At 42.9% G+C, this 26,471-nt stretch overlaps 1 protein-coding gene across 1 annotated transcript in view; it reads right to left on the reverse strand.

The window, feature by feature from the left end:
* The window catches only part of LOC149472185 (ectonucleotide pyrophosphatase/phosphodiesterase family member 7-like), a 62,876-nt gene extending 38,936 nt beyond the window's left edge, over positions 1-23,940 (reverse strand). Inside the window, exons 1-2 of the mRNA XM_089692028.1 lie at positions 23,627-23,940; positions 16,963-17,108 (exon numbers count right to left, since the gene is read on the reverse strand). Coding sequence (XP_089548154.1) covers positions 16,963-17,108; positions 23,627-23,879 — 399 coding nt within the window. The 5' untranslated portion in view covers positions 23,880-23,940. The remainder of the gene's footprint in view (positions 1-16,962; positions 17,109-23,626) is intronic.
* Between the last annotated feature and the right edge of the window lie 2,531 nt (positions 23,941-26,471).

The following is a 26,471-nucleotide window of genomic DNA, read 5'->3' on the forward strand; positions in this document are numbered from 1 at the left end:
ACGACCATCTGTCCGCCAATTGAAGCTCCGCAGAGGATGGGTGATGCAACAGGACAATGGCCCAAAGCATACAAGTAATTCAACAAAACAATGGCTGCAACAGCACAGAATATGCCTTCTGGAGTGGCCCAGTCAGAGTAATGACCTCAACCCGATTGAAATGCTGTGGCATGACCTTAAGAGAACGATTCACACCAGACATCCCAAGAATATTGCTACACTGAAACAGTTTTGTGAAGAGGAGTGGTCCAAAATGACTCCAGATCGTTGTGCAGGTCTGATCTGCAACTACAGGAAACGTTTGGTTGAGGTTATTGCTGCCAAAGGAGGGTCAACTAGTTATTAAGTCCAAAGGTTCACATACTTTTTCCTCGCTGCACTGTGAATGTTTACATGTTATGTGCAATTAAACCATGGCAACATCTAATGTTTGTGTAGTATTATGTTCAGCAGACTGTGTTCTTCTATTGTTGTGACTTAGATGATGTTCAGAGCACATTTTATGCCCAAATCATGCAAAACTCCACATAATCCCAAGGGGTTCACATACTTTTTCTTACAAATGTATATGTGTGTATATATATATATATATATATATATATATATGTGTGTGTGTGATTTTGCATTTCCGGGTAGGGGGCATGCGCGCCCCCTACCCACACTGCCGTTTCCAGCCGCGGCTGTCAATCACCAGGTCCCACCTGGTGATTACTGAAGATCTCCAATGGGGAGGAGAACTGTTTTGTTTACTAACAGTTCTCCTCCCTGTCAGCTCGGGCACACTGCTTTTTTTTTCAAATATTTTTTTTTTGAAAGATTTTGATACAATACAAGATAATATATATCAGTACGGATCACAATCATGTGCATACATACTTATATGAAAGAGAAAAATAAAATCCCCACCAATTGGCTGGGGGTATATGAACAAATATTTAGTGTTTCAGAAAGTGTTATTTATTTAGTGTGAGCTGTTAGGTGTAAAAACGTTGTATAAGGTGGAATGGGATAGGAGAGGGGGTTGGGGGTGGAAGGGGGACACCAGTCTAGGACATAACGTCGCAGTGTTGTATATTTATGAATATATTATCATCTTATGGAGCAGTTGGGGTTTTGTAGCCATAGAGACCATTGGTTATTGAATTTGTGGTGGGAAGAATTATTATTAAAGGCTGATCTTCTTTCCATGTCACATTGGAAGTTCAGGTCAGGCTATAAGGGCAGGGAGAGAAGGGGTTTTGGAAGAGTGCCATAGTTTAGTGATATTAAGTTTTGCGGCTGCTAATATGTGGATAATGATGGTACAGGATGTGTTGCTGAATTTGTCGATTCCTATATGGAGGAGAGCGAGAGCAGGATTTGGAGCCACTTGGGCTCCGACAACTGTAGAGATCAGTTGGAAGATACTATTCCAGAATGATCTTAGAGATTTGCAGGTCCATAGAATATGTAGGGTTGATCCTGTTTCTCCGCATTGTCTCCAGCAAGTGGATGAATGGTGGGGGTAAAATAAAGCGAGTTTGACAGGTGTGAAGTACCACTGGTGTAAAATTTTCATGTACGATTCCCAATGGGAGCTACATCTGGATGCTTTGTGTGTGATGTTAAAAGTTCTTTCCCATGTATTGGTTGTATTGGTATTTCCCATGTATTGGTTGGGTTGTATTGGTTGAGAGAGAAGTTTCTCCCAGTTGGATAGGGAAGTGGATTGTAGGGTAAACAGTGAACTGGTTATAAGCGTGTAAAAAGTCGATATCCCGTTCTTAGGGTATTGCGGTTTATTAGGAAAGAGGTATGCGGTTGTAGGAACCTTCAAAAAATGTGGAACGATCATCTCTTGTAAGGAGTGAGCTATCCTCAAATATGTGAAGATTTCATTGTCAGGAAGGTTACATTTCTGTTGGATGGTCGGGAAGGAGTCTAGTTCGTGGTTTGTATAGAGATCTTGTATACGGGATATATTTTGTTTTTCCCAGCGTAGAAGGTTGAAAGAAGGGGTAAGAAAATGTAGTATGGTGATTGGCGTGGGAATTGCTTTTGACTCTGAAGAGTTAGATGATAAAAGGTCATACCAAGCTTGCGTGGAAGCCCGGATGCAAGGGTGTTTGGGTAGGTTTCTGGATTGAGAAGATTGTGGTAGGAATAGAATGTCATGTAGTGTTGGCGGGAGGTGAGGGAGTGTTTTCATAGTGGTCCACGTTTTTTCGATAGTTGGGTGCCACCAGAAGTAGAGTTGGTCTATAAGTACTGCATTATAGTATGATTTTAAGTGCGGGAGACCTGCCCCTCCTCCAGAAGTTAGGCGTATAAGAAGGTTTGTTGTACATCTGGGTTTCTTCGAGTTTCAGAGGAATTTGGCAAGTAATGATTGTAGCTTGGAGAAGAAAGCATTGCATTGAGAAGAAAGCATTGCGAAAGATGTAAAGGATTTTAGGTAGTATGCACATTTTTAGAGCGGCTACTCTTCCCAGCTTCGATAATGTGGACGTGCGTAGGTTTTTAAGTTCTTGAGGGATGGATTTGAGTAGTCATTTGTGATTTGAGGTATAAAGTTGGTCTATTGAGGTGGTGAGTTTAATTCCCAGGTAAGGGATGCTGTGGTGTTCCCAGGAGAAGGGAAAGTGCTGTAGGAGTGTTTTCTGAAGCTTAGTGGGTATATTAAGGTTTAAGATAGAGGATTTGGGCACGTTGAGTTTGTAATATGATACTTCTGAGTATTTTTGAAGATGTGTCTGGATCGTTTGGAGTGATTTGTGTGGATTGGTAACCGTTAGTATGATGTCATCTGCAAATGGGCTAATTTTGTGTTCTCTTTTAAGATGGGTGATTCCTGTGAATGCTGAGTCCACTCTGAGTTTTGAGGCTAGTGGTTCAATGAGTAGGGTGAAGATTATGGGGGATAGGGGACAACCTTGTCTGGTGCCGTTAGAGATGTGGAAAATCTGTGATAGCATACCATTGGTTAGCACTCTCGCTGAAGGGTTGGAATAGAGGGCAAGGATTGCCAATAGCATCCATTCTGTGATTCCAAACTTTTGAAGTGTGAGTTTCATAAAGTGCCAGTGTATTCGGTCAAATGCTTTCTCAGCATCGAGGGATAAAAGTAGGGAGGGTCGTTTGGTGGTTTCTAATGTGTGTAAGAGAGAGATGAGTCTTCTCGTTGCATCTGGCGCTTGGTGACCAGGGACAAATTCTACTTGATGCAATAAATAATTTTGCGCTAGTATATATGAATATATAAACGTTCAAATCATAAGTCCAGAATAAAAATACCAATACCACAAAAAAATGTGCAAAAAACTTTTGTGCAAAGAAAGTGTCTAAATATAAAAAAAACCACCAAAAAACCTTGATAATATGATGGCAGGTCATCCATAGATATATTTTCAGAAACGAAATTCTGCAGCCCACCGATCCTCATAGAGCAAATAGCAAAATGAAAGAAGCTTTTCAAATTATCGGAAATCCACTTCTCCAAAAGACAGGAACCACCTTCAATTGTATCCAAGGAGGAAGATGCCAGGCACTCGAGAAAAACAGAGAGACTTCATGGTGCAATATTATAAAAGCCAATTCCTTTATTAGGTACTCATTGCACTTACTCAAGAGGTGTCCCAGCCGACACCAGCATCAACAGCATAGCAGTAATCACATAAAAACGAGCCTAGCTACTCAGCACATGCGCAGTAGCTGGCAGCCAAACGTAATGACGTCACATCAATCAAGCTCCGCCCTACACGTTTCGTTTCCTCACGGAGCAGGGACGTCGATGACGAAACGCGTAGGGCGGAGCTTGATATAATATTGCACCATGAAGTCTCTCTGTTTTTCTCGAGTGCCTGGCATCTTCCTCCTTGGATACAATTGAAGGTGGTTTCTGTCTTTTGGAGAAGTGGATTTCCGATAATTTGAAAAGCTTCTTTCATTTTGCTATTTGCTCTATGAGGATCGGTGGGCTGCAGAATTTCGTTTCTGAAAATATATCTATGGGTGACCTGCCATCATATTATCAAGGTTTTTTGGTGGTGTTTTTTTTATATTTAGACACTTTCTTTGCACAAAAGTTTTTTGCACATTTTTTTGTGGTATTGGTATTTTTATTCTTATGATTTGAACGTTTATATATTCATATATACTAGCACAAAATTATTTATTGCATTAATTGTTACACTTTATTTATGGTGTTTTTTTTTGCAGCTGGTACATTATAAGTGAGTTATATAATTTTCATTTTGACCATAGGCGCTATTATTCACTTTCTTTACAAATTCTACTTGGTCTGGGTGGATTAGTGTAGGTAGGTGGGGAAGAAATCATCGGGCAACCAAATTGACGTAAAGTTTTATATCTGTATTTAGCAGTGAAATCGGTCTGTAATTCTGAACCAGTTGGGGGTCTTTGCCGGGCTTAGGAATAGTAGTGATTATGGATTGCAGCATTTCATTAGGGAAAGTACCTGTAGATGAGGCATGGTTAAAGAGAGTGGTTAGGTGTGGCGTAAGGTTAGGGGCAAATGTTTTATAAAATTTGTTGGTAAAGTCATCCTTCCCTGGAGATTTGTTCAGGGGTAAGGTTTTTATAGTGTCCTCTATTTCTATGGGAGAGAATGGGATAGATATAGAGGTGAGTTGTGATGGAGTAAGCTGGGGTAGATTGGTGGTAGTTAAGAAGTTATGTATGGACGATGTTGGTTGGTGTGTATCTGGATCATCTCTGATATTGTACAGGGTTTGATAGTAAGTTACAAAAGCGTCAGCTATGTCTTGTTTGTAAGCGAAGTACGGGTATTTGGGTGTAATATTGAGGAGATTTTTGATTTGAGGCGTCTTTGTTTAATTATTTTCGTTAGAAGTGAGTTTGCTTTATTACCTAGGGAGTAAAATTGTGATTTCGTTTTTTGAAGGTTGAGGTCATATTTGTGTAGTAAAAGGGTTCGGAGCTGGTTTCTGTCTGAGGTGAGGGATACAGATTGGGGTTTTGTTTGTTATATCTTCGTTTTTATTTTTATGGAAGCTAGAAGTTGGTCGATTTGTTTAGATCTCTGTTTATTGATTCGTGAATTGAGTTGTATGAGAATACCTCGCATATAAGCTTTGTAAGCGGGCCAGAGTGTGGTTATAGAGACATCAGCTGTAGCATTCAGGTCAAAAAATAAGTTATAAGCTTCTAATAAATGTTTTTGTTTCTCTGGATTCTTCTATATGGTAGAATTTAGTCTCCATATGGGGGGGAGTGCTGAGTGTTGAGAGTCGTCTAGGAGTATGTTGATTAGAGAGTGTCCATGTGATAGTGTCTGACCATGTGATAGTGCCAATGTTGGATGACGTTACGTGTTGTAGAGTCCATTTATCTGTAACGAAAAAATCGATTCTGGAGTAGGACAGGTGGGAAGGGGAGTAGTAGGTGTAGTCTTTTTTGGTGCTGTGTTGACATCTCCAGATATAGAGGTCGTGATCGTTCAGGAAACGATTGAAATTCTGTTTGGGTGTCAAGGTCCTACCTTTTCCCAGAGGTTATGTTGCTCCATGTGCTGGCATTCATCTTGGATTTCTGCTGAGCATGGTGGGAATCTTTTATGCCTTCAGGTCTCTGAGGTCCATCCCACAGAGGGGTGTGGCTGAGTACATATAAGCCTGTGATCCGCACATGCTCTTTGCACTTGTGTCTTGTGTCGTTGTCTTGCTACAGCTCTGTGTATACTCTCGTGACTCTTCTGGTATCTGACTTGGCTTGTGACTAGACCATTCTCTGTGTTTTCCTTCGATCTGACCTTCCGTTGCTGAACCCGGCCCGTGACCTGTGATTCTCTGTCTACTGTTCTATACCGTTTTGTCCCGTTGTTGTCGACCCGGCCTGCCTGACTACGCTATTGTCATTCTTACCAGTTACGCGCCATTGGCGGCGGCCATTACCGCAGCCGGGGGTGTCTCGGGGGCCACGACCTGGTTCCTGGCTGTGTCAAGTCCATCCCCACCATCAGGGGCCCTGGTGAAGGGCAGCCTGGGACTTAGACTCCGCGCCCTGAGGGACTTCGGTCTGTTGGTGGTGGTTGTCGTCAGTCAGTGCGTTACCCTGCCACTAGGCCTACCTGTCCGTGCTACAGCCCTGCCCTGACATTGGGGGATCTTTTCTTGGAGGACGAGTTTAGGAGTGGGTTGCCGATGACATTGAAGTCTCCGCCGATGATGAGTCTGCCTTGTTTTTGGGAAGATATAATGGTGTAGAGTTTACGATGGAATTGGGTCTGATTGTTGTTTGGACCATAAACATTCACTAGGGTGTAGAGGGTGTCGTTAAGTTTGCAGATCAGGATATGATAGCAACCTTGAGGGTCAGCTATTTCTGAAACGTGACTGAATTGTATAGTGTCCTTTATAGCTGTAAGAACGCCATTACGTTTCTTAGGATTGGTGGCCATATAGAAGTGGGAGAATCAATGTAGTTGTAGTTTGGGGGTCTTGGATGTTGCAAAATGTGTTTCCTGTATGAAAAGAATATCCGCATGGGATGTCTGAATTTCTTTTTGGAGCATCGATCTTTTGAAAGGGGAGTTTAGGCCACGCACATTTAGAGATGCTATGTTAATCATAATGTAGATCTTTGGTACGGTGTATGGGGTAGTCGAGTTGGCGTTTAAAGCGTTGATCCAGGTTGGACGGATACACTTGTGAGGAGGAGAATTTTATGGTCTGGGCAGTGTGGAAATTTCTCATTCGGGGATTCAGAAGCCTTGTTCCAAGTTCATTTGGAAGAGTTTGTGGAGCTGGTGAGTTGTCCGGTTGACTGGTGATGCAGGAAGGGAGGGATGCGGATAGGGGTAAAAAAGGCTTGCAAAAAATGCAAGAAACATGGGTAGCTTGGTACGCTACTTCAAAACTGGGGGTGTGAACAAGCATTGACCATAGGTAAGGTCATGCCAAACAATGTTCTGTAACAAGAGAATTTTCTGATCGGGCCGATCGCCAGGTCTTAGTAGGATGGGATATCGTGGAGTAGAGCGTCAGAGGTGTGGAGTTTGAGGTGGATTGAGAATATAATATGTCAGAGTTATTCTGCTTCCATCTGATGGGTTTTGGTGGAGGTGGATTGTTGGGTATTATGTTCCATGCCTTCAATAGGTCTATGCCCGCTTCTAGGTTTCTGATTGTGTAGATTCTTCCCTGGTGTCTGACAGTTATTTTTGTGGGAAAGCCCCATTGGTAAGCAATGCCATGATTCCGTAAGGCTTTGGTGATGGTAACCAATTTTTTACGGTTAAGGAGCGTAGCTTTTGATAGGTCTGCGTATAATTTGATGTTTGAATGTGATGGCGGGAGTGGAGGGTGGTTTCTGGCTGCTGTCATTATCTTCTCCTTTATGTGGTAGAAATGAATCCGCGCCAGAACATCCCTGGGGATTGATGCTGACAGGAAAGACAGTTTGGGTATTCTATGAGCGCGGTCAATGGCGAGCTCTACATCTGAGAGAGATGGAATAAGATGTTTCATATATTGTTGGATGTAGGGTAGTAGTGCCTCATTGGTGATATTTTCAGGAATACCCCTAAACTTGATGTTGTTGCGTCTGGAGCGATCCTCCAGGTCCGCTAATTTCAAATTATTTGTTCGATGTCAGAAGTGTGGTCAGCATGTGCGTAAATCAAGTCGTTGTGGGCTGTAATTATTTCCCCCATCTTTGTCTCAATATGGCGTAGTCTGTGATCCTGTTTTTGAATCACGGTAGTGATTTGGGCGAGTGATGATGTCAAGTTGCTGTGTAGCGTCTGCCTGAGTGAGAGGAGCATGTTTTTCATTCAGATTTCCAAGATAGGTTGGTCAGACACAGGGAATGATTCTATCACCAGGAAATCGTTGGCATGCTAAGGGGATGGATGGATGAGGGTTTGGCAGGTGGCTGCAGTGTCTGTGTCCAGGCGTGGTCTGGACTTAGCTGGGCTACTTGTTGTGGGGGACAGGGGAGGAAATGACTCACCAGGGTCCCCTGGGTAGAGCGGGTACTGCAGCCTGGGATCTGTGTGGTGGATCCTGTCATCCTCCTCGTCTCTGCCTGCTCTGTTCTGACAGCTGGCGCCATCTTGGATCACTGCTTGAACAGCAGGGAAGAAGTGGGTGAGTTTTCCGGGCTGTCCTGGGGTTTTCTGACGGTGGGGCATTTGCTGGGGAGGGTTGCGCATCTCTCCCCTTGCTAACTGTGGGGTTGGAATCCCTTGGGGCCGGTGTGTGCCATGTCGGATCTGGCTTATGGACGGAGCGGTTCTCACTGCACGTCCATACAGGAGCCGGCCACGCATGCGCCCTGGCACACTGCTTTTGATGGCTGTGCACGACACAGCTATCCAGAGCAGTGTGCTTGCAATAAAGCACATAGACACCACCCCCTAGTAAAACACTCCCTGCACACAGTTAACCCTTTGATTGGCCCTTATGTTAACCCCTTCCTGCCCAGTGCCATTAGTACAGTGTCAGTTCATTTTTTTTTAGCACTGATCACTGTACTGGTGTTACTGGGGATGTCAGTGACACCTAGTCAGTTCCCCCGTGTCAGAATGTCTGCCGCAGTCCCGCTATAAGATCGGCGCCATTACTAGTAAAAATGATTTTTAAAAAATCCCAGTATATATACCACCATTTGTAAATGCTATAACTTTCATGTAAACCAATTAATTTACACGTATTGGGATTTTTTTTAGCAAAGAAATAGCAGAATAAAATAAAAAGTCAAAAATATTGTTTTTTTTCTCAAAATTGTTGGTCTTTTTTTTCATAGCGCAAAAAATGTAAAATGCACAGGCGATCAAATACCACCGAAAGCTCAATTTGTGGGAAAAAAAGGTGTACATTTCATTTGGGTGCAGCGTTGCATGACCTCGCAATTGTTAAAGTAATGCAGCGCTGTATCACAAAAAATGGCCTATTCAGGAAGGGGGGTAAATCCTCTGGAGGGCAAGTGGTTAAAGGGGTTTATTTATTTATTTTATTACAGGGTTTATAGACAAACTTCATCTCTGTAGATTGTTGAGAGCTAATATAGTATTCATAGTGGTGCATTTAACTTGTAGTTCATCTTTTCATCTTTTACAGTGTAGTAAGATTTTTTTAAATGAAGATCTCCATATCTATCAGTAACCTTTTCCTGCCGACTGTACACAGATATGCGGCCTCACAGAAGTGGGCCTTTATCTCTGGGGCCACACAGCACACTTCCAGCACAGAGTCCAGGCTCTTACCGGGAGCCCCAGTTCTAAACGTTCGGGACCCAGAAATCCCAGTTCGACTGACCATTGTGATAACCTATGATTGGCTAGTACAGTGATCGGTCACTGTGCAGCCTGCCCATTTGTTTACTTCCACTTCTGAATGGAGAGAAAGATACGTTAGTAAACAAGTAACGCAGAGTCGTAACGCAACAAATGGCCTGGTCATGAAGGGGGTAAATCCTCAGGAGGGCAAGTGGTTAAATTCATTATAATAAGCTACCCCAGATGGACTGTAGAGTGAAATAGATTACAAATCCTCGTTCCTGTGTAGGACAAGCTTCCAAATGTGCAGTTATTAAATCACACGCAAATAGTGCAGCTATTAGATCCAATTTGCATAATTGTGGTTATTAGGGTCACACAAACAGATATTTCTCACAGCAACCAAATAAAAAATCTGCAAATATATGTATACCTTTTTTGAATCGAGGGTAACTGAAGTAGCCATAAATATCTAGAACCTGACAGTAGCTGCAATTAGCGGGTGTGTCAGATTATAATAGATCTATCATACGTCAGACTTTCCTAATATACATTTTAATGATGAAAACTGCAAGAGAGGTCTATTGGTTTAAACAATTTTAAGATGTGAATTTGAATAATTTAGTGCTATTTTTTATCATCTTTCTTACATTCATTTTGTGGCCAAGTAAATGACTGTCTAGTTTCAAAATCTCTTTTGTCCTAGAGAAATTTTTTTCAGTTTCCAAGTCTGAGCCTCTCCTCATTCTGGAAAACAGCCACAATCTCTTGCTGTTTCTGGACTACATCCATTGCCAGTTTTAAATGATGCGTCCTTGTTTCATAAGCACATTAATCACATGGAGTGAGTACTTAAGTAACATGGCATTCCAAGATAAGCATTTAAAAACCCATGAGTATCCAAAAACATTACATTTACCATATCTTAACTCTTTAGACTGTCATATTTTTACAAGAAAGTGTTTCAGACTTAATATCCCACCAGAGCATGACTTCCATTATTATTCACATTTTAACTCTTTGAAAGCACAGCCACAGTATTATTAACTGGTATAGCTGAATATGTCTTCAGCCAAGTGCATTGTGTAGATTTTGGATATTTAAATAGCCAGACTGCAAGTACTGGGAGTTATGGGACTCCTTGTGGATATGTAGAAAGTATAACCATGCTCTATGGCACGGGTGTCATACTGGCAGCCCTCCAGCTGTTGCCAAACTACAAGTCCCATGAGGCATTGCAAGACTGACAGTTACAAGCATGGCCAAAGGCAGAGGAATGATAGGACTTGTAGTTTCGCAACAGCTGGAGGGCCCCCAGTTTGACACCCCTGCTCTATGGTGCCACCTGCATTTTCAGTAAATGGAGTTTCTCTTATCAATGGTACATTACAATACAGCAATGTTTATAGAATATCCTGTTTGGACTTTGTGACATGCTAGATCACAGGTTTAGCTACCTCTTATCAGCTGTAATTTTCTATCTAGGGTCTGTATCTCAGGTAAAGTTTTACCCAATTGATTGTACCTTGTGCAAACTACATATGCTGGACACGTCTGCCTTTCCTTTTGTAGCACCCTCCTAGATAGGTAGTAGGATGTAGATAGATGAGCATAGCATAATAATAGAGCCATGAAGATGAGCAGTATGAATATGGATGCAGTTGTAGCCAATTACAGGGAGTGGTGCCCCTAAGCATGCTGGGAACTGGTGTTCATATTCAGTGAGCACATGGGATTTGAGTTCTTCTTCCTCTTCTCCTGAGAAGGGAGTCAGGTTTGAGGCGGCTGTCTCTCCTGGCACATGCTACCAGGAGGCCTCGGGTGGGCAACCTGAGGGCCAGAACGATGAAACCCAGGGTGCTTCTGAGAGCCGAGTGAAGGGGATGTCTATCCCTTCCCTATCCCAGTTCTACAACAAAATAAAAACAACAAAAACTATAAACCCTAGACTGATCATTGGAGTAATGAGCTGAAGTTATGTGCACCTGGCTATAGGAAATATTGTGTGCTTGGCTGTGGGTGAAGATTTGGGGGAAGGTTTTGTCAAAATACCAGCGGCTTCTACGGTGGTAATGATACATTTTGATTGGTTTTTTTCTTTGTATAGCAGAATTTGAGCTTCTTGCAGATGTCGATGTTTTGTTGATGCATTTCACACACATTACACATTGCCTAATGTTTTTAAAGGTTGGAGAATTCATTTTTTTCAGGATTGGATATGCAGTAGGAAATTGATTCCCTGCTTAATACACACATTGAATTTTAAATTGATCTGCATATCTATAAGATGTTTATCAAAGTTTTTATTGGGTGTAGTAGGGAATGATAAAAACTCCTGTAAGGTTTTTTTTGTGGAGATTTGTCTTTACCTCCTGTCTGTGAACACAACAGGAAGTGATAGGAAATCTCTCCATAGTAAGGACAAGTCTATCTTATACAGTTATCACCAGAACAAGTGCCCCCATTAAAATATAAATTTTTATTTCTGTTCTGGTGACAACTAACATTTTGTATTTTAGCTGCCTTTAAGACCCTGTAACAGTTGTCACCAGGATAGATAGAGAGGTTGAATCACCCTAGACAGCAATAGGTTCCAGATAAGGATTCTAACCCCTCACCACTCTATCCAAAGTTGCAAAAAGAAGGTTTTCACTTTAAATACACTTTAAGGCCTCTTGCAGATGGGTCATCCAGCTGCAGTGTGTCCATCCCAGCATTTTAGTCCAGGAAAGACAGGAGCCACGTCTAACCTGCATTCAGGACCTTCCTCCCTGAACATACAGGGCCATAAATGCCACAGCCACTTGATACAGCATTCAGCCCTTTCCAGCCACATCCTGCCATTGATTTTGGCAGGCTTTCTGCAGTGGAGCTAGATGCTGCACCTCTCCTTCCCAGGCACATTAAAACAACAGCAGGGTCACATAGCAGGGAGGGACAAGTGTAGATTAAAGTGGTTATAAAGTATAAACTTTTTTAATTTTTTGCTCTAATGCATTCCCTGCATGAAGATAAAAACCATCCCACTAGTTGTTGTGCTCCCCCCCAAACACTTACTTTACCACTCCACTGATCCAGCACTGTAGCTGTCTGCAGCATCTCTGTTCTTTCTTCCTGTTCTCACAGGATCTACTGAGAGCAATAGTGACTATAGCCTTCTCCTGCTGTCAGTCATATCCTGTGACAAGGGAGTTGAGTGGGGGGGGGGGGGGGTTATATAGTGTAGGCAGGTGATAGTGAACATTCCTCTGTGTCCCCATTAACTTGTTGGGTGCCAAGTCTGGGTCACATAAGAGGACTACCCCCAGGGTGGGTTCTTTTGGGCTATGCTAGGCAACAGTAACAGGATCACTTTCAATACACGTGGGGTACCTTTATGTGCCATTTTCACCAGTGCCCTGGGACAAGGCTGACGATATACCTGACCTTAAGGCATGCCTCTACTATTAAAGATGACCGTACACCATGTACACTTGCACCATAACTGATCTCCAGTTGACTCTCAAGTCCCCGTGTAAATGTACATCTTACCACTGTAAACATGCAATTAGGAGGGATACACTGAGCCTTGTCCACAACCACCTGTCCAGTGCTTTCCACTAATATTCCCCAGTAGCAGAGTGGGCCGCGCCATTCACCTTGCGCAGGCGACACATGCACATAACGCCGCTCTTGATCTTGCATTCGTCTGTACAGGGAGGAGACCTCTGTGATGCAGATCCACTCCCATTACCGTGGGAGACAGAATGCTTGCGGAAAGAGTGCCAACAACATCTCCCTCGTTGCTAGAGGCTGGTCCACCTATAACAGGTACACGCTAACGTCAGGCTGCTTGTCAAACCTCTGTTACTATAGGTAACCACTGATTTGCACTTCACACTGTGTTAACTCTTGCAGAGCTGTCTTCACACCCAAATGTGTAACATAACCCAAGCCTTAGATCATAGGTGCTGGTTACTTGCATTACACCAGGCGGTCAAAAAGTTTCAAAGCTTTACTTGGAAAAGTGCAAAATGAACATCTCAAAGTCCAACATACAAAATATCCTTACAACCCTACTCCCAACTCAGGGTATGTGCTGCTTCAGGATACCTGCAAGAGGTAGAGTGCAAGTGCTAAAAGGTCCATCAGTGGCATTTCCCAGCAGTGTCTTTGGGGGCGAACCCCAGACACAGAGTACCTTCTACATTAATGGCAGCAGCAGGCAACATTCTTATACTGCTCCTGGGTACAGTTTCCTGATCTCCTATCTTTTTTCTTCTTCTCCCCTCTCCCCTCTCTTGCTCTGGACTACTGTCCCTCTTTTATATCACAGGATCAGTGGGTTGGACCTAGAGATATCCTGCCAAAACTAAAGAACCACAAAAGGCATTAACCCTTACCCTCCTGTCTGGGGCAGCACCTAACTAGAACATATTTCAACCTGCCTACATGTGGCTGAGCTGTGTTTTGTGTGTCTACGAACACACACAGCCAAGCTTGTATGGTGCAGGGAAGGGAAGAAGGTGAGTGCATGGTGCACCTACCCTGTGATGGGAATCACCACAATATAGTTGGCATATAGTTACAGTGGAGTAATGCATATATGTTCACCATAATTCAGAGTCACATATAATTTTTCTAATGCCGTGGGCATATGGGCAGCACACTGGCTAAATGGTTAGCACTTCCGCCTGGCAGTACTAGGGTCACTGGTTCAAATCCCAACCACAGCACCACCTGCCTGTAGTTTGCATGTTCTCCGTGTGACTGCGTGGGTTTCCTTCGGGTTCTCCGGTTTCCTCCAACACTCCAAAGACATGCTAGTAGGTTAATTGGATCCTGTCTAAATTGGCCCTAGTCTGTCTATGAATGTGAGTTAGGGACCTTAGATTGTACGCCCCTTGAGGGTTAGGGGCTGATGTGCATGTACAATATATATGTAAAGCGCTGTGTAAATTGATGGTGCTATATAAGTACCTGGAATAAATAAATAAATAAATAATGCAAGTGGATACTGTAACACGTTTAATTTTTGGTTATATATAACAGTGTTGCTCTATGGTATGTTTTTTTTTATTTTGTGAGGATCTGGAGTTTAAAGAAGCATAACTGGAAGTGCGCCGACGCGTTTCGCCCCTCCCACAGGGCGTTCTCAAGAATTTATATTTTTTTCTCTCTTGCACCGCTGTGGAGTTCCTATGAGGAGTGAGTGGAATCACCAAGCCTTGCAAAGCAGATAAGGAGTTCTGGAGGATATAGAGGGGGTTTAGGATCCCTTAAATTCTAAAAGGCGCAAAACTCACCAACATCTGGTGAGTGCGGTTGATTTTGATTTCACACTGGTGGATGGTGGAAGCACTTTTGATTTGGGAGAAGATATTTATATCAAAATTCTTTTTGGGATGACAGGACTTTTGTAAAAATATTTTTTGTGGACAAAAGTATTTATTTAAATATATTTTTTTGGACACTATATTAAATTAGTTATTTCACAATATTTATAATTGATTTATAATATCTTATATTGAATGAGAAGGTTTTTTTTGATTTGCACTGTTTATATATTATTTTTGTCAAATGGCACTGATAGACTGCAAAAGACTGCAATTATAATTTTATAATATTTATAAGTGATTTATAATACCTTATTTTGAATGAGAAGGTTTTTTTGATATGCGCTGTTTATGTATTCTTTTTGTTATTTTGGTGTATTACACTGGTGCACAGCAGCAAATTTTCATCCATATTATATACTGAAAGGGTTTCTTTGTGAGCTGGAGTTTCTGTGATATAATTACTATCAGTGCCATTTGGTCTACTACATTCCTGTGTTCCTGATTCTAGTTACTGTTTGATCTTCAACCAACATTGCCTGCCTCTGACTCTGCTCTAAATGCTGTATGAACCGACCCCTGGCTTGTCTCTGGATTACATCTCTGCCTGCTCCTGCTGCTCTTACTGCCTGCTGTTACCGACTTTGGCCTGGCAACTGACTACTCTCCTGCCTGCAACTTGTACCCATTCTGCTTTCCAGTTGCTTATTCAGACCGTCTGACCTTGTCTTGTGCCTGATCCTCATCCACATCAGCTATCCTGCATCCTTCCCTGGTTCCAGTCCTTCCGCCAGTATGTCCAGTCCTGAATTTCTGCTTTCCAGAAGCATACCTGCACCAACCAGCCAGAGACTTGTCAGGTACGTTACCAGGGACTCATGAGCCAGGGCTGTAAAATAGGCTTTCCCCAGCACTTCAGGCTCCACCACGAGGTACATTACAAATACTGATCCCCAGAATAAATGAAGCAGAAGCAGGGAGATGCTTATCTGCAGGCCCTCTGGTACAGAGGCCTCTCCAGCCAAGAGAACAGTGACATCACCCAAATTTCACTCCATATCTTGTGAACTAACAGTCACGGGCACAGTGCCTTAAAGTGATACTAAACACACACTGTTTAATTTAAATTGTACCTTCTATTTCTGTATATGGATGACGGCACTGTAATTATTTTAATTAAACAAAAAAATCCAAGTACCTTTTTCCTATTTGATATACAGCTGTCACATGACTTAGCTCTTTCCCAGCCTATCTGCAGGCAAACATAAGCAGGAGGAGCTTCTAGTCCTCTAGTCCACTGGTCACATGTTCAAAATAAAAAAAAAGCCTTTGGAATACTTAATAAAAGTAAAACTGTAAATTGTCATACAAATATATATATATATTTAAAATCTTTATTATTTTCTGGCAACAACATGGTGTGGGCAGATTTTTGCCATTTATAGGCAGTGTCACACCCCTCCAGCCTATGTCTTAGAATAAGAAGGAAGTGATTCCTCTATTAATCTACATGTAATATCCTGCCCCCATTGTGTTTAACTGGTTAGTGGGCAAGGAGGAGGAGGATGGAGGGAGTGGGCTGTCATTTACCACTATGGATATGCCTACATGTGTGACTTTATAGTCACATGGGCTGCTCAAATTTGATAGGGTGGAAATGCTCAGTATAGAAAATCACTGAAAACTGACCATGTGCAGAGTTCCTTCTACAGCTGTACAATCCCTAGCTGATTTGGGGACATGATCAGAAGGTGAAGATAGAGAGCAGCAGGATCAACCAGGTTTTTTGCAGAATGCAGAAAATGGATCTCATAGTGACTGAGTGAGTATGAACAGCATGTAATACAGCATTTATAGATAGTTTTTATGATGTGTGTTTAGCGACACTTTAACTCTCACTAAAAATATACAGCTATGAGGCTATAGTACAGAAGGTCTAGGCACAGGAAATATATAGCTATTTTTTAAGGAATTCAAAACAAAAATATGTATATTTTCCAGGTACTGCTTAGGCACTGTCAGACATACCGTATAACATTTAACATTTTTACTTTTTGAGTTCAGGTCCACAATAACACCTCTTGCACACTTTTGCCATGGTAAGAAACTTTACTTTCAGTCCCAAAGTGTTTCTCTGATTACTCAGACAAATATGCAGGTTTGATTTTGACTATATACGCAAACAGGACAGCACATTGAAATGAAAATATTGTTTAGCTCCCCATGCACATTTGGTGCGACATGATCTATATAGTAAATATTTTATTACTGTCTTGTTCTGCCAAACCTGTGCTCTCGGTTCTGCACTGACTCTGCTGTGTGGTTAGCAAAATAGCATACTAAGAACAGAGAATGTATTCTGTTAACTACCTTGGCTATCAAAGTATCATGATGCAGTTTTGTCGTTACCTGATTTTGTGCAGTAATCCACAAAGGCAATACACCATTATCCCACCATTCAGACATGTTTTGCGTTTTCTTAAAGGTAATCTTTTCCAGAGTTTCAGGATTATGCATTAGATTATGGATGACACCATGATCTTCCATCCAGCGTCCTATAATGTGCAGACATAAAGAATATGGCTACTAAAAATTGGAAATATTGAAAATTGTATAACAAAGACCAGTCAAGGGAAGCTGAATAGTAAATAGCTTTACAGAATACAGTTAAATATATATTTCAAGGCTTCAAAGGTACATTACTACAGGAGTTCTCAATCTTTCGAAGAGCGAGGGCCATGTAAGGGATTTGGTAAACAGTCGTGGGCCGCAATGAATTATGGGGCTTTACTTCTCCCCAAACTGCGAATATACATGAGCCCCTACTGTCCTGCGCCCTCTATAAGGCTGCTTTCACACTGATACGCTGTGCTTTACCCGCACCATGGGTGCAGTGCACTGCACTTACGGCTTTCCTGCAGGTTAGCTGCACGTTGCCATAGACTTCTATTACATATTGCGTGTGTGTTGCACTTTCTGAAAGCGCACCAAAACTCCTGCATTCTCCCGCTGAGGATTCAGTCAGGAAATGCCCTGGCTGTGGCATATATAAATCATCAGGTGTCAAATGGCCCAGTAGCAAGTGGACCTCATTTTGTCTTGGGGAGAACTTCATGTTCCCAAACTGTCTGCCGTTCCCATTCCAGGAGTGGAAAATTGGCAGGTGGACTTCCTCTGTCACCAGCAGTTGTCATTGGGGGTGCAGGCTCTCAACCCAGGAAACACTCAAGAACCTCTGTCTGTGGTCAGGCAGACCAGATGTGGATCTTCTGGCATCTGAATTCAGTGTAAAGCTGGAGAGGTTTATTTCCAAGACCAAGGATCCCCAGGCAATTGCAGTAGATGATTTTGTAATGCCATGGGATCAGTTCTCTCTGATATATGCCTTCCCTCTGTTGCAGCACCTGCACCTCAGGATTCAGGTAGAAGCAACACCAGTAATTTTGGTCACTCCAGCCTGGCCCAGGAGGACATGGTATTCTGACATTGTGAGTGTGTTGGTGGATGAACCTAGGGCTTTTTTGATTAGTCCCAAGCTCCTCTAGCACGGTATGATTATCCATGCTTCTTTATGGTCTCTGCCTTTAACAGCATGGCTATTAAAGCCAGAATCTTGGAGTAAAGGGGAATATCTGATTTGGTTATTCCCACACTTATGAGAACCAGGAAGGCTATTTCAAGGCAGATTTATCACATCTTATGTTGTGTGGTGTGAGGCAAGGAAATTTCATCCTCATAGATGTTATTGGGCGAATCTTGGCTTATCTCCAAATGAGTTGGTATGCATTTGGCCTTGCGTACAATCAAAGGCCAGATTTCAGCCTTGGCAATCCTCTTTAAGAGACTGTGCAATCTATTACACATTTTGTTCTTTAAGTCAGATTGTCTGTAACTGTGGGATCTCAGTTTGGTTTTCTCTGTTCTACAAAGACCTCCATTTATGCCTATTAGGAACCTTTCCTTACATCTGTTGACACGGAAAGTGGTGTTCCTAGTTGCCATTACTTTAGCATGAAGGGTATCCAAGCTGACGACTCTTTCTTACGAAGAATCATTCCTGATCCTTCAACATGCCAAGGTAGTCTTTCAGCCTCCTCTGTTTTGGCTTTTAATCTCAACCAGGATATTGTTTTATCTTTTCTTCCCCAGGCCTTAGTCACTGGAGGACAAGGGTCTCCCACTGATTTCACGTTGGATTCATGAGCTTGTCTCTCAAGTCTAAGGTTTGAAAGGAAAGGCTCCATATTCTTTAGTGATGGCACAATCTATCAGAAATGATAGTGCTTTTAGGGCTATTCATCTTCAAACTCAGTGGCTCAGGTCTGCAAGGCTCCTATCTGGTCCCCAGTTCACATTTCTACAAAGTTTTACCAGGTAGGTGTTAGAGCTTCTAAGGATGCTGTATTTGGTTGCAGTGTTTTGCAGGCTACTGTGTAGTTCTTTTTGGCCTGTTAGGTGGTTGGGGGTGGTTCCCCCTGTCACGATCGCACGGTCGCCGCCACCATCATGCGACAATCGCACGACCGCGACTAACAGTAATACGTCACGCCCGCGGCGTCAGACCCCAGACCTTCTCACCAACTCATGACCGAAGGACCAGACGATCTAAAACCGCGGTGTGACGCGTGTAACAAGGCCCCACCCAGCTGCACCCTGCACAGCGATTGTCCAGCTAATGGGCTACAATTGGTGCCTGCAGCCTTAATGCGCTTGTTACTGGGTCGGGTTGATTACACAACTAACCCTCTACTACCACCACCACTTTTGTCGAAGACTGGGAAACTCCCTATATACACTATAATGATTGAAAAGTCGCCTGTCCAATAAGGTCACCGCAGGCTGATTGGGCAGAGGATTAAACAAACACAGTAGCGTCTCTTCAAAGGCAGGAATTTGTGAATTGCAAGTAAGCGCTTAGAAGCAGTTTAACACTTTCAGAAAGAAAGATTTATTAATAAAAGAGTCAAACAGGTGCAATAAAATATTTACAAAGAAAATGTAACTATATATATATATGCATATAAAGGTACAGCAAAGAGATAATAGGAAGGAAGTTAAAGGGTTAAGTTACTTGCCAATATGCCTTGGTTTGTAAGCAGATCCAAGTTGCTGAGCAGGAAGGGTCTTTGATCTCCTCTGTTACGCTGTTAAGCTCAGGAGATGTGTGCAGCTCACCTTAGGCTTGTCAGCCTGTGTTTTTAAAATCCCTCTCAAGAGGGAGGGGGGGGGGGCGGCTCTGTATACTGGCCATTAAGTTTGGGAGGGGCCAGTCGGGAGAACTCTGAATTAGAACCAACATCTGTCATAATCAAACATCTTGTTACAAACATAATCCATGACATGAAACATAGGGGAAAAGCCTGACTTGAGGAATGTTCATGTCACTCTGTCATCTTTGACTGTTAGGTTTTTGTGAGGTTACAACTTCTTTCAAGTCCGGGGAGAAGCTGCTTTATCTGTTTTATGATGGGTGAGCCTACACAAGTTTCTCAGTCAGTGTTTCCGACTGAGGTGAGGAACGTTACACTATCGCAGACTGCTCGGCACCAACTAGGGATGCCTTACCCTGCGGTTGACCCACACCATCTGTCAGGATATAACGTTTGCCTCTCAGGAAGGGAGGGGGTAGGGAATGAAAGACTGAAGAATACTTCTAAATAAAAAAAAAGGGGAACTCCGCGCCCCACTCTTATGAGCAAGTTTGCTACACCCCCCTCACCTTGGGCATTGATTTAGGACATCCCTGTGAGCAAGGCATAATAGAACTGATCTCTGTCCCATGATGTATGATTAAGAAAACTGTATTTTTGTCTTACTACATCATGAAGTACAACATGGTACACAGAAATCCCTGCTCTCTATGCTGGGATAGCTTGCTACCTTTCTTTCTGTATACAGGAGGGGACTTCCTGGCTTTTGCCAGTGTCCAATTACTTGTAGGTGGCACATAATTGTGTAATTAAGGAAGTTGTGCTGTGTCCCATGATGTAATACAAAAAATGGATTTTACAAGTAAGCCAAACATCTAGTTTTTGCTGCAATACTCAATTTCAATCTAGAGATTTTCCCAACAGTACTTTTTTTTACCACTAGATGTCCTCAGTCTGATAGCCAGCATCATTCAATCAACATCATTCTGGACCTGCTCTAGCCCATGATTGAACCATGAAAGGAGAAACAATACAGTGTTGAGTTAATCTCTCTATCACTGTGCTTTCTTTTCTTATTGGCAATAAGATATACACTGCTCAAAAAAAATTAAAGGAACACTTTTTAAACAGAGTATAGCATCAAGTCAATTAAACTCCTGGGATATTGATCTGGTCAGTTAAGTAGCAGAGGGGGCTGTTAATTAGTTTCAGCTGCTGTGGTGTTAATGAAATTAACAACAGGTGCACTATATGGGCAAAAATTATATGACCCCCAAAACAGAAATGGTTTTACAAGTGGAGGTCATTGACATATTTTTCCCTACCACGTTTCTGCCTGTTTTTCACTAGTTTTGCATTTGGCTAGGGAGAGTGTCACTACTGGTAGTATGAGGTGATACCTGGACCCTACAGAGGTTGCACAGGCAGTCCAACTCCTCCAGGATGGCATATCAATATGTGCCATTGCCAGAAGGTTTGCCGTGCCTCCCAGCACAGTCTCAAAAGCATGGAGGATATTTCAGGAGACAGGCAGTAACACTAGGAGAGCTGAACAGGGCTGCAGAAGGTCCTTAACCCATCAGCAAGACCAGTATCTGCTCCTTTGTGCAAGGAGGAACAGGATAAGCACTGCCAGAGCCCTACAAAATGACCTCCAGTAGACCACTGGTGTGAATGTCTCTGGCCAAACAATCAGAAGAAGACCTCAAGAGGGTGGCCTGAGGACCTGACATCCTCTAGTGGGCCCTGTGCTCACTGCCCAGCATCATAAAGCTTGATTGGCATTTGCCACTGAACACCAGAATTGGCAGGTCCACCACTGGCGCCCTGTGCTTTTCACAGATGAGAGCAATTTCACCCTGAGTACATGTGACAGATGTCAAAGGGTCTGGAGAAGCCATGGAGAATGTTATGCTGCCTGTAACATCGTTCAGCATGACCGTTTTGGTGGTGGGTCAGTGATGGTCTGGGGAGGCATATCCATGGAGGGACACACAGACCTTTACAGGCTAGACAATGGCACCCTGACTGCCATTAGGTGTTGGGATGAAATCCTTGGACCCATTTTCAGACCCTTTGCTGGTGCAGTGGGTCCTGGGTTCCTCCTGGTACACGACAATGCCCGGCCTCATGTGGTGAGAGCATGCAGGCAGTTCCTGGAATGAAGGAATAGATACCATTGAATGGCCCCCATGCTCGCCTGATCTAAATCCAATAGAACATCTCTGAGATATCATGTTTTGGTCAATTCGACACCACCAGGTTGCACCTCAGACTGTCCAGGGGTTCAGAGATGCCCTGGTCCAGATCTGGGAGGAAATACCCCAGGACACCATCCATCGTCTCATTAGGAGCATGCCCCAACATTGTCAGGCATGCATACAAGCACATGGGGGCCATGCAAACTACTGAGTACCATTTTGAGTTGCTACAATGAAATTTCAGCAAAATGGACTAGCCTGCTGCTTCATTTTTTCGCTTTGATTTTTGGAGTGTCTTTGAATTCAGTCCTCTGTAGGTTGATTATTTTCACTTCCATCAACGATGAGGTATCCTTATGTTCCTTATGTTGGTCACATGCCTGATGAAGGGGTCCTGCGAGACTCCGAAACGTTGCCTTGCTGTAACTATGTGATCGTTTATTAAAACCTTTGGACCCATATTGGTGATCCTCGGTGTGCTGGTGACATTTTTTCCCTTTTCCTTTCCATTTTTATGTTCCTAACACATTACCCAGTTCATATCAGTATAGATATCCAGAATGATATTTTTCCCTATTGAGATCTGATGTGTTTTCCAAGTGTTCCTTTAATTGTTTTGAGCAGTGCATGTAAAACTGATTTTCTCCTTGTAAAGCTCCTTCCTCTCACACTCCAGCCCTGTTTTACAGGTACTGCTAGAGACTGATACAGAGTAAAATTCAGGTACAGTACATACACTGTGTAGGGGTAAACCAGTACATTTATTGATGTTTTAGAGAATGCAGAGATGCAATAGTGTGTGCTTTTTGAAAACCATATGCATACAGTTTAGCTTTAAATTTTGAGGGGCTTGGGGTAGGCAAAGTTTGTTGCTCTTTGACACGTTACAAACCATTGGTACTTCCCTTATTTTCAGTACCAAAAACCCTGCGGCAACTACCACAGCACAGGGCTCCTGACATTAACGATTATAGTGGACTAAAAAGTCTCTGTTCCAAGTGTAAGGGGGTGTAACCATGGGGCAGTAGACAACACAAAGAAGCCAGGTGTTACTTTATGATGGCTGTTTTTCAAATAAATATGCATAAACTATGAAAACTGGCCTTCTTCAACCAGTAAAGTACAGTTGGCAGCTAAGTGAACAAACAAAATGTAGTACATACAGACAGATGTTTATGTCAAACTTGCTTTCACTGAAGTACAGGGATCCTTTGCTTCTAGTAATTTCCTGACCAGTAACTGGAGGAAAACTTGGTTCCTTACAATCTCTAATCCAGGACTCCAAATCACTCCTGACTGGGGGTGAGATCCAACTGTCCTTATCATGTTGGGTTCCTGCCCCTGCTTTTTCCACTCCCCAACACATGGCACATTTATAACAAATAATTTTCTTTATATAGATCTCCTATGTTCAAAGATGGCTGTCCACATTTTCTGACAATTCAGTGTCAATATATGACACAGGCTTCCCTAAGATTGTATTTGGAAACCATAGTAGAGGACACACGCGTTCAATGCAGGGCTTCTTTTAGCACCTGTAGCAAACAGCAGTCATTAAGTGATCATACAATCACAGCATCACTCCTCAACACCGCTGGACATATGGAGCAGATGTACTTTGTAGGCACATCACACTGTTCCTAGCCACCTGCCTACACACAAATACCTTTTTATTGTTTAGCAATTGCTTAATAATGATAAAAACTTGAATTTTTTACTTACCAGTGATGGTAGTGAAATGAGATGGAGATGTCATTGTTACAAATGGTGGGGTCACGTGTTTTGCTTTCACACCTATTTCAGCCAGGTAATCCAATAGTGGAGTGTCAACATCTTGGTCATAATTCCAGCGAAATCCATCAAAGGATATGACAAGAAGCTTGTTGTGGGTGTTCTTTCCATTTCTAAAAATTGGCTTGCAAAAAATAATTGTGAAAAGAAATAAAAAAAGAACAACAAAATAATTATGTTTCATGGTGGTATATAGATGGTGCACGGTTATAGCTAAGATCTGCTGTCACTGAGAAATATGTATGTCATGACTTATCAGTTGCTTATCAGGCCAAAGCTCACTTAAGATAGTTCTATCTTAACACCCTCTCAAGCATTGTATCGTCTTGTATTTTGTACTTCTGTGCTGTTTACCTAGCTAACGGCTGGGAATAGAAGAAAATGTATATTTCACTGGAAATTATCAATTGAAATAATGCAGTTTTAAAGTGTATGTTAGGCCAAAATGTAACTTTCTTTCTTTTTAGTTAAAGATAAGTAGTGGTGGGTGGGATCAGGGCCGTGGGTAAGGGGGTGCCACCAGTCCTCCTGTACAGGCCAGCAGGGGGGCGCAAGCAGCTCAGTGAATCAGATGTGGGCAGGGAGGGTGTTCGTCACAGTGTGTGTGTGTGTGTGTGTGGGGGGGGGGGAGTTCCTGGAACCAATCCCCTGTATGGCTATCTCTCTTTCTTCTCTCCTCCCTTCTGCTGGCTTTCAGCTGCCGCAGAGTGAGCCATTTAAGGGATTGATTCCAGTAATTGCCCCCCTGGGGCATCCATCACCCTCCCTGTGCCCCATATGTTTTCCTACCCCTGCAGTGCTGTTGGCTTGCCTCCTCTCCTTCCCTCCGGTAGCTGCAAAGCACACAATTGGATTGTGCTGTTACACGTGTTGTATGAAAATATAATACAATGCATACTTATGATTAATGTTCATATTACGATGAGTTGAGAATTTATATAGTTAATTTTTCTTAAGCCAGTGGTCTCCAAACTGTGGCCCGTGGGCCGGATGTGGCCCTTTGCTTGCTTTTTTCTGACCCTTGAGGCACTATTTCTTCTATTGACACCAATGATGAGGTTCTATTCCTTTCACTGACACCAGCAGTGAGGTATTATTCCTCCTATTGAGCACATTTTTTTAATTACCACTGATGACCAAGCCTGAGGCATTGTGGACTCCCATTGATGATGGGGCATTTTCTACTTTCACTGGCCCCCTTAAAGTCAGAAAAGCAGTAAAATGGCCCATTGTTTAGGAAGTTTGGAGACCCCTGCCTTAAAGCAGAGCTCCACCCAAAAGGTTTGGAAGGATGAACCGCTCCGTGAAGACGTCAGGTGACGAAATGCTTAGGGTGGAGCTTCGGACTGATGTCACTACGTTCCGTAAGCAGTTGGCGTGCCTGGCTTTGTATGATGGTTTTAACCAAATGTGTTTGTTGCTAGTGTTGGCTAGACGCTTTTTCATGTGAGTGGATTTGATGAGCTTTTAACAATAAATATGTCATACGGTATCACACGATCATTTGTTTTGTTTTCTTTTTTTTCTCTGAGCCTGTGCATAAAGTATTTGGAATATCTTTTGGAGGATTTCGCTGCCGAGTTCCTAGACCTGCAGAGTATTGCTCCCAAAACGGATATATATTAAGTATCTGGATATCTGGGTTTCCTTGGCCTACAGAGCATTGCCCCATTAGCTGAAAGCGAATTTATTGGAAAATCTGGTCACTGCCGTGTCTGCCTGCAGAGTATTGCTCCCAGAGCAAAAAGTGCAATTGCTGGTTTATAATTTAACTAGCAATATGCTCTAGTGAGTTTATTCATTTCTGTTAGTGGTGGATTTGCACAATTATTTTTGATGATGGACGTTTTTCACAGTTGAAAGAAAATTTCAAAAACATTTTGGTTCACATTTATTTTATGTCACAATATAAGTTGTATATTTAATTTGAAAATAGCACTACCTTTTCTTGTTTTACTGTAGTAAGAGTTTGTAAGTAGAGATGAGCGAAGTATTCAAAAATTCGATTCGACTGATTCGGCGAATTCGTGGAAAAATTTCGATTCGAGTCGAATATATTCGCTGCGAATTTAACTTATAAAAGGGTGTTTCTAGGCTTCAGAGAGCCTTTATATTAGTGCAGAACACTGTACCTTTAATTTAAATGCCCTTGGAGTCTGCTGGGGAAGAGAAATAATACTGACAGTCAGTATGACATGCAGATGAGTGCCGTCGATCTTAGAATCACCGCACACTTCACTCATTTGGGCAGTCACGGGGCCAAAACCAGAGTGTGGAGCAACAGTGTGGCGGTGGAGGCAGCAGCAATGGGAGGCCATACAGCACCCTATGACAAAAATGGAAACCACCAGCAGTGTGAGGAGACCTGAAAGTGGCACATGGCAGAGTGTGGCGATGGAGACAGCAGCAATGGGAGGCCGTACAGGGACCCATGACACACTCTGGACCTGGCAGCAGCATGAGGAGGCGGTACAGGGGCCCATGACAGATTACGGGCCTGGCAGCAGCATGAGGAGTTGGTACGGGGGCCCATGGCAGATTACGGGCCTGGCAGCAGCAATGGGAGGCCGTACAGGGACCCATGACACACTCTGGACCTGGCAGCAGCATGAGGAGGCGGTACAGGGGCGCATGACAGATTACGAGCCTGGCAGCAGCAACTTGGACAGGAGGACGTTCAGCTTCTGCACCGTCGGGTGCGTGCTCGCAAACTGTTGTCTCTTGGAAACGGATTCCAAGAAAGACTGCTGACGGAATCCGTGAAGAGGAGTAGCAG

This window comes from Staurois parvus, unplaced genomic scaffold (assembly GCF_062004578.1).
Source record: "Staurois parvus isolate SC_StPar_1 unplaced genomic scaffold, SC_StPar_1.0 ptg000022l, whole genome shotgun sequence".
In the NCBI taxonomy this organism is placed as follows: domain Eukaryota; kingdom Metazoa; phylum Chordata; class Amphibia; order Anura; family Ranidae; genus Staurois; species Staurois parvus.